We start from the raw sequence: 9678 nt of genomic DNA on the forward strand, positions 1-9678 counted from the left end.
GCGACTTCCTTCACAAGTTGTGGATATGGGAATTCCCTCTTTTTAGAACTCCTGTTCTTTCATGTTCATGTGACAAAGTGCCCCTCCTGCCCTTATGAGAATCAACTCACTTGGGACCATTACTGGGGTAACATGCTGGTTCTACAATGATCCTGACATCTTTCCTTCTTTCTTCTCTCCTCCTTTTTCCCCTATAGCTGCTTACCCTGCTGCCTATGGTCAGATAAGCCAAGCCTTCCCACAGCCGCCTCCCATGATCCCACAGCAACAGAGAGAAGGTGAGTCTATGGGATACCACACTGGACACGGACTACTTTTTCTACAGCTTGAGAAACACCAGATTGTAGCCACACAGCTTTGTAATGCCATACACATAAGTACTGCCAATATAGCACTAGCCTATGAAGTGTTTCTCCTACAGGCAAAGGGCAACATAGATTCCTCTCTCATTCTACACGGCTGGATTCCCCAGTGTGGCCTGACTGCCAAAAATGCCAAAATGATTAAAAGCAAAACAGCAAGTGGTCAGAAGCACACTCCAGGTTGAGCTTCCATTCCAGAATTACACAATCTGAAAATACTCCCCAATCCAAAACTTTTTTCCCTGAGTGACTGAGATAGTGATTTGCTTACTGACAGTTCGTTATTACTTTATTTCATGCACAATATTATTTAAAAATATATCCCATATCAAATTACATCCAGGCTATATGTATGAGGTGTATATGAAACATACAAGAATTTCATATTTAGACTTGGGACCTATCTCCAAGATATCTCATTATGTATATGCAAATATTCCAAAATCTGGTGGGGGGGGGGGAAATCCAAAATCTACCACACTTCTAGTTCCAAGCATTTCAGACAAGTGAGATTCAGCCTCTATGGTTCTGCAGCATTATGCCAAAGATGTACTGGTGAGCTGCCTTGGGAGAAAGGCAGCATAGAAATGAAATGAATAAATAAATAAAGGAAAAGATAGTTCCCCACTGCACAAGGCCAAAGCTTTTACCTCAGTGGAACAGAAAGTATATCTCCTCCTACTTGAGCATTCCCAAGCATTTACACACTTCTAGGGAGGTCCCTCTCCAGATTATGCTTCATATGGTACCTGTACCTGTAGCTAGGGATCAGGGACAAGGAGGAGGAAGTTCCCAATTCCTTCCCACCTGCGAGTGAAGATGCCACCATGAGAAGCAAGAGCCTTGTCACAAGTCCTTGTCACAACCTCAGTTGCTGGTGGGAGACGATTGGAAACATCATCATCCTTGTGCCCTGATTGCCAGCTAAACAGACCTACTTCGTTTGATCCTGCTGCTTGTTTTTAACATGGATTGAGGGGCATTTGCACAGTTTTATAGCAAGAGTACACTGTGTTACTGACTACTAAGCAGCTGGGATCTGTAACTAGAGGTTACAAATCCATAACGGGACCATTGGATGCTAGCTCTGTGCAAGCGTTTTTTGCTTGCTTGTTTGTTAAATAATACAAGGTTGGGAGGATAGCAACTTATGTACAAAGTGAATTGACATCCTTGGAAGCTTCCCAGAGAGGCAATTCACTCTTTTTGGGTACAATCAGGAAAAGATTGTCCCATCCAGGGATTCTGAGCAAGTGAAGGGCCACAAAGACAGTTTTGAGAGTCAAAAGCAGCCAAAAGCAAGACCATGACTGCTGTGAACCCCAGCCCAGTCTAGAGAGCAGTATGTCTTCCCTGTTTAACTTGTCTGTGGTAAACATTGGACTGGTCTAGACAAGTCAAGTTGCCCTCGAGAGTTTGCATGCTCAAAAACTAGTGATCATACATGCACAGAAAATAGTCACATGGCTTTGTTCAGGATCACTGTTCTTTGTGAAAAAATACTCTTTCATAATAACTCACATTGCTGATTTTTAAATGAAAGAATGCTGGGGGTTTTTTGCCTGACATCCAGCAGTCTTACACAAACAAATAGCCACTTTTGTGGGGAAGGCTCTTGTTTCTTTGCTCAAAAAACCCACAAAAACCCTCAATCATGCACACACACAAAAGACAAAACTATAATTCATTTTTATTACACACAACACAGCAACAAACACAAATACTGTGTGTGTGTGTGTGTGTGTGTGTAAAACTAAAAACTACCATACAAAAACTACAAATAAAATTCAACAATCCTAATATACCACAAAAAAATCCTAACAAACATGCTGACTTCCCCCCCCCCCCCAAACAAAAACCTATGGTTATATCTTCCGGTTACTAAACTTCATTTAATTCACAGTATACAAAGTTTCTACAATATAAGCAAATTAAGTTCATTTTACAAAACCTAAAACTGTTAGCTGACCCTAAAAGGAAGTTAGAAAAGAAACGTCTCCCAAACTTTTAAAAAATGTTGTCAAGGATTTCTCCTTAATCAGAGTTGTCAGTTTGTCCATTTCAGCAAGTTCAACTATCTTTGCCAAACAATCTTGTTGAGCCGGAGTAGCAGCTTCCTTCCACCTTTGAGCATAGACAATTCAATTCTTGATACTATAATCACATACTGCAGTATCCTTCCATAATTCTTTCCCAGTACATCATCCAATAGTCCCAACAGGAAAGTCTCTGATGTCCACTGAATTTTTATCTTAGAGATATCTTCCAGCATTTTGTGTCCAATATTTCTGTGCTTCACTTGAAGTCCGCCACATATGGCTTCATGTTTGGGGCAGGATCTGAGCCAATGTTTTTCCAGCCTCTGAGGGAGATATCCCATATCTGTTCAGTCCTGGCTCTTCCTTTATAGTTCTCAAAGGCCAATAGAAGTTTTCTCTATATCCTATGAAGTTTCTTAGGTCTGGAATGAAAGGAAACACTCATTGGAATACATGGCCTTGAATAATCTGGAACTTTGCACTAAGATTACTGGGGGACACACACTCTATTTTTGAAGATGTTAGGGAAGATACTTTTGCCTTGCTTTGTGGAGAGCATGGAGTACAGCTTAGACAATTTATTTTTCTCAGTTCACAATTTCCAGGAGCTCTCAACCAGCGATGGCCATGCTGGCTGGGGGAGTTTGGAAATGGCAGCAGGAGAAATTAACTTTTTCATACATTAGTATTTCTGATCCCTTGCAGAGTTCTGTTTCTATAACTCCCTTGGTTCTGTTTTTATAACTCCCTTAGCTTCTAATTTCTGTTTCTATAACTCCCTGTTAGTTGGGATGGAGTAGGGTGGGTTCATTGATTCATTAGCATATCACATTAAATCCAGTCTGCATACTCTCCAACATTTCACAGATGAAAACTGGGACATGTGTGGCCAAGCAACATCAAACTGTGGTCAAGATAGCAAACATTATTAATGAAGAAGAGCATACAACCTAAGAAAAGCTGCAGCAGTTTGCTTTTGCCTGTGTTAACTTGGAAGGTCAAGATTCTGCTCCTTGATTTCCTCTCTTCCCTGCTGTGTTAACTGAGTGCAAACTACTTTTGTATTTTCAACTCAGTTTCAGCAATTGAAGTAAGCTGAGGAGAAAGGGAGAAAGTGAGAGGAGGAGCGAGGAACTGGGACATTTTAAAAGCAGCTGAAAAAGTGAGATGACAGAGGATTAATTGGGACTGTCCCTGCCAAACTGAAACAGTTGGCCCTATCCCACCATGTTGGAATAAGTCCTGCCACAACTTTGCAGCCTCCAGGAGGTACACGTGTTGGAAGGGATTGGCTGTTCCTTTTAGCAACGTAGCCGGGAAATTCTGCTTAGCAAGTCTTCATAAGGGCTTCATTTTCTATTAATCCAAAAAGAAAATGTGGAGGGAGAAAGTGCCTTCAATCACACCAGGGCCTGGGAATTTTAATGAGCTTTAAATGGGCATCTGTCAGAATCCTGACTCGGCGGAACTACCCCTGCCAGCCGAGGGGATGAGTAATAGCCAATAAAAAGGGGGGAGCACCGTGGTGAACTCCTCTCTCTAACGGGAAAGGCAAAGTTGTAATTTGCTGTGTTATGACACTATAATTATGCCCTGATGAAGAAAGCCAGAACATTAAAAATCCTGCTCTTCTATGTAGTATATCCCCATTCCTTTCCCTCCCACCTGCCCCTCCAAGAAAGGGGAAAAAATAGTTTAGCCCTTGGTTTGCTGGATCCTCAGATTGACTCCTCAGTAAGTCACTCAGAAAGCAATGTTAGTTTTCGAGGGTCAACAGGATATTATGCATTGAATGAAATACAAAAGTGAGTGAAAGTGTGCATTTTTACTATGGCCAAGATCTTACATCATGCTTGTACAGTGTAGATCTCCACTGCCACACTGCAGAATTAATGCAGTTTGACACCACTTGGACTGTCATGGCTTGACCCTATAAAATCCTGAGGTTTTTAGTTTGTTGTGACTCCAGAGCTCTCTGACAGTGAAGGCTAAATATCTCACAAAACTACAAATCCCATAATTCCATAGCATTGAGCCATGGCAGTTAAAGTGGTGTCAAACCACTTTAATTTGGGTAGTGTAGATACAGCCATAGTCATACAGTGGTAACACCAACTTTCTACCCTCATTTTGTAACTGATTTTGTATTGGCCAATGTGCCAGAATTGTATTTTTCCCATTGTGTAATAGTGGCTCTTCCCAAAATCCTAGTGAATCAATTGGTACACTGCAGGTACTGGGGAGTAGTTGCACACCATCCAAGAAGGCACAACTACATGCTGGAATCTTATTACTTAATCCCAACTTGAGCAGACCCACTGAATCCATTGTAGAATAAGGAGACAACATGCAGGTAAATCCAGTTGATTCAGTGGCTGTACTCTTCACCAGACTAAAACAAGATTTAGGCCCACATTCAATGGTTACACTTGTGCCCATATGCAATGGTTACACTTGTAGAAATGTAACTTGTGCAAAGGTAAAAGTAACCCCTTGCCATGAATATCTAGTTATGTCAGATTGTAGGGAGCACGGCTCATCTCTGTCAAAAAACTGAAAAGCCTGCATTGTCCAAAGATGACTTTGATGGCCACGTAGCTAGCATGGCTGCAGCAAATGCTGTTACCTTCCCTCCAAAGTGGTACCTATTTATCTACTTGCATTTGCATGCTTTCGAACTGCTAGGCTGGCAGAAGCTGGGACAATTGACAGGAGCTCACCCCATCATGCAGCACTTGGGCATCGAACTGTCAACCTGATGGTGTTGATTCAATATGCCTAACTCTGGTATGTTTGACATAGAGCATCATTCCAATCCAGGTTCAGTGCTCTTCTTATAGTTCTGCCTAAAATTCATGATGGATGCTTCCCAGTGTGAAATTTCTTTACTAATAGATGAGAAATTGGGTCTATTGTGTCATGTCTCTTTGCAAAGGTCCATCTCCAATAATTACCCAACAGGAACACCTGACTTGCTTTTCCATTGTTCTTGTGAACACTGATAGTGAATTAACATTCTTAGTGACATGTAGAAAAATCATAGTCAGGGACAATTAATGCTGAACTATTAATCCTATACTATAAGTAAGACTAAAGCTAAATCCCAATCTTACATTTATGTTAGTAGCAGAACACAGAGGAAAACACTGCCGTGCAAAAGTTTTCTTCAAGAATGGAACTCTCTGTCAGACATTTGACTTAGATGCAATTAGAAAAGCGAAGCCATGTTTTTCATGTCTGTTTTCTTCCTCTCTACTTGACAACCCCATGCCTTTTAAATGAAAGGACAAATTTCATTCAATTGCCAAGAAATAGTAGAAGACTGAAGTCAGTACCTGTCCATGTTCCTGTCCACAGAAAAACATCCAGAATGATATTTCAGCGTCCAGATGAAGAACCTTCACTCTCAATAGCCCCGTAAACCTCAAGAATCTCTGACAGTGTTTCATAAGCCTCCCTCTCTATCACACACATCTGTCACTTCTTTCTTGATTTGTTTGAGGTCAAGATTCTGCACACCTGGGACCATATTTTTTAAAAAAATATTTGCATGAAAATATTTGCTAGAATACTGTTCGTTCTTTAAGAGCAGGTAGATTCCCTTTGCATGTAGTTGTCCTTTTGGGGCTATGGCATAACATCTGTACTGATGGTACAGTTATATAAATGGAATTCAGCCAGTAGACCTGTTACACATGCCGTTTTGCATTCTTGGATGGTGCATAACCATCAATGTCCTCAATGCACTTCTTGATTCAGAAAAAGCAACCACATTCAGAGAAACAGAAAGGGGATATAGTGTAACCACCACTTAAGTGTAGATTTATGACAAGCCCATGAATTTCCTAGAGTTTTCTTAGGCCAGGAATACTCAGAGGTGATTTTGGAAACTCTTTTCTCTGAAATTTAGGTTAAAGCATCCAACTACTAACCGGGGCTGACCTTACTCAGCTTCCACGATCTAGTGTCTTAAATACCTACATGTGAAGATATGCTACATGAGTGTTACTCAGCCCTCATGCAGAATAGCAATATGCCAATAACTAAGTACCATTGCTCAAATCACAATATACCATGTCCACTTGCAATGCAAAGTAAAGGATACACAACTACAATGAAAAGTATATGATGATGATGATGATGATGATGATGATGATGATGATAATAATAGTTTTATTTTTATACCGCCCTTCCACAGATCAGGGCGGTTTACAACATGATAAAATACAAAGTGTAACCATACAATAAAAATACAATACAAGTGCAATAAAACAACAACGATATAAAACCCCCGTAGCCCATCCTCTTTGCCACAGAAGAGGAAGGGAGGCCCACTGGACTTTTAATCGGGGAATGCACGATGGAAGAGAAAGGTTTTCAAATCCTTTCTAAATTGGGCCAGGGAGGTAATCGAGCGGAGCTCCGTGGGCAGCGTGTTCCAAAGGGCCGGGGCGGCGATGGAGAATGTCCTCCTCGTAGTGGAGGACAGCCTAGCCCCAGGCACCCTAAGGAGTTGCTGCCCAGATGTTCTGAGGGTGCAGGACGGAATATATGGGGAGAGGCGGTACTTCAGGTATCCTGGGCCCAAGCCATGTATGGAGTATTGCTAAGATAACACTCATACCAATTCTATTCCTTCAGTGAATTTACTTTAGTTAGACTAACAACTTGATTTAGGCCTTAAAATTAAAAAGATTTCTGTGCCTACAAATTTGTATACCAGAAATGAATGGTGCTCACTGTTCTTCCCACATCTTGTTTCCTCAGCTTTCTTGGGGCCTTTTTTCACAACGCAATTATTCGACTTTAGCTGCTGTGGTTCTCTATGAAATCCTGGGTTTCAAGGTTTAGAAAGGGGTATTTGGAATTCTCTCCCAAAGAGCTCTGATGCACCACCAGATTACAAATTTCAGGATTCCATAAAATATAGCCATAGCAATTACAGCAGAATCATAGGACTATAACTGTGTAGTGTGAAATAGCAAAAACACATCATAATTTGTTTGTTGCCACTATAAAAACAATTGGGAATTAGGAATCCTTTGTTGTTGTTAATGACCCTCACGTCATCCCTAACTCAAGGTGACCCTATGGATGGGACATCTCCAAGACCCTCTATCCTCCACTGCACTGCTCAGCTCCTGCAGATTCAGGCCCATGACCTCCTTGATTAAGTCCATCCATCTAGCATGCAGTCTCTGTACCTTCTACCTTTCTTGGCATTATTGTATTTTCTAAAGAGTCATGCCTTCTCATAATGTGGCCAAAGTACGACAACCTCAGTTTCATCATCTTAGCTTCCAGGGATAGTTCTGGCTTGATTTGTTCTAGGACCATTTGTCTTTTTGGCCATCCACAGTATCCTCAGCACTCAGTCAATGTCCTATAGTTTGCCACACTGGATCTCAAATGAGTTGATTTTCTTCTTGTCTGCTTTCTTTATTGTCCAGCTCTCACATCTGTAATTGGTGGTGGGGAATACAATGGCTTGGACAATTCTAACTTTAATGCTCAGTTGTATATCTTTACACTTTACAGGAATCCTTGCTGATCACTTCAAGATCCACCAGGTGAACTCTTTATTCCAGTTGAATGAATTTATTTTCTGAGCAACCTTGACCTACCATATATACTCAAGTATAAATCGTCCTCATGTTTAAATCGAGGGCAGGTTTTGGGATTATGGATTTTGATACAGCCCATGGGAAGGTCAATGGGTAAAACGTAGAGTCATGTAAGAAAGGATGTAAAGGACAAAACAAAGGAAAAAAGATGCCAAAGAATTGACAAAATTCCAGTAAACATAACTGTTTGTGCTCACACTAAAGACTGGATGGCTGAGATAGCAGAAGAGGGTCAGTGCTTCCAGAACAGGTTACACTCTTGCTTTTCACCAGAGGATGGTTCCTTTAACTAGAAATTTTAGTCAAAAAATTGACCCAATATACATGAATCAGTTTATCCACAGGTCAATGTAAGTACTGCACTGATCCATAAATAAACCAGCTAATGTTTTTTGGGTCAGTTTTTCACTAAAATTTCTAGACTTATACATGAGCATATACAGTAATATGTTTACCAACACAGTCCTAAGCATGTTTACTCAGAAATTAGTCCCACTGAGTACAATGGAGCTTCCCCACCACCATTTTATTACTTCCTAAGTATTCTTAGGAATACCTCCTAATATTCCTTATTTCTTAAGTAAAGCCTATGGCTTTATATCAACACAATGAAGATTTATTTCTGGATTAAGAGTCCATTATCATAACATGAGTAAGGTAGGGCTTTTTCATTCAGAAGCTAAGGAATTTAGAGGTCATTTAACTCTTTTCCTTGTTAGACAGGTTGTCCATCTATCCGCATGCCTTACAGACAGAGCTTGGAGGTAATTTAGAGTTGCCAACCCTGGCTGAGGATAATCTTGGAGATTTTTCCCCCTAAACTGAGATCAGATTTCAAGGTCATTGTCAATCTCAGTGTGCAGCACTCTAGACTAAATAAAAGGCACCAGATCTTGTCTGATCTTGGAAGCTAAGCAGGGTCAGCCCTAGTTAATACTTGGATGGGAGACCTCCAATGAATATCAGGCTATATTTCAGAGAACAGAATGGGAAAACCACCACTGAGTATTCCTTGCCTAAGAAAACCCTATAAAAATCCATGAAATCACCATAAATAGATGGGCAACATGAAGGCGCATGCACACACACATTGCTCTAGCATGGACCTGAAAATCTTCTTATTTCACATCCTTATAAAGTGAGAGCACTAACATTCGTTTTTATAGAAATGACATTTCAACATCATACCATTTCTCCAGGCGTTCAGTGCTTCCTGTCAATGTCTTATAGGTTCCCACACTGAATTTTCTGTGGCCAGCAGGAAAGACATTGTCCTTGATGACTAGGGCTGGCTTTCTGTAGAACTAGTCCTTTCTTCTTCTCTTAAGTTTTGAATTGAGCCATTCCTTCTCACTGTGAAGTTCTGTGGAGCTGGCATTGTTACACTCCAGCTTCTTCTAAGAATCTGGAAAGATTACCATCAGATTGTGCCCAATAAATAAACACACACACAAAAGGGAGAAATTTCTTCATTGAGAGATGCCCACACTCTGAAAAAGCCATGCCCTCAGCATAGGCCACCATGTAAGAATGGGGACATGCATTCAATAGAGAGAAGAAATAACAGCTGCCTTGTTGATATGTGCCATAACACCTCTTTGTATTTAAAAGATTTTCACATGAGGCTGTTAGTGTTCTTAAAATGTTGATATA

At 40.7% G+C, this 9678-nt stretch overlaps 1 protein-coding gene across 1 annotated transcript in view; it reads left to right on the forward strand.

Moving 5' to 3' along the window:
- The window catches only part of CELF4 (CUGBP Elav-like family member 4), an 817890-nt gene that overhangs the window by 733996 nt on the left and 74216 nt on the right, over window positions 1–9678 (forward strand). Inside the window, exons 9-10 of the mRNA XM_042453288.1 lie at window positions 198–282; window positions 3953–3972. Of these exons, the coding sequence (XP_042309222.1) occupies window positions 198–282; window positions 3953–3972 (105 nt within the window). The remainder of the gene's footprint in view (window positions 1–197; window positions 283–3952; window positions 3973–9678) is intronic.

This window comes from Sceloporus undulatus, chromosome 2, assembly GCF_019175285.1.
Source record: "Sceloporus undulatus isolate JIND9_A2432 ecotype Alabama chromosome 2, SceUnd_v1.1, whole genome shotgun sequence".
Taxonomy (NCBI): domain Eukaryota; kingdom Metazoa; phylum Chordata; class Lepidosauria; order Squamata; family Phrynosomatidae; genus Sceloporus; species Sceloporus undulatus.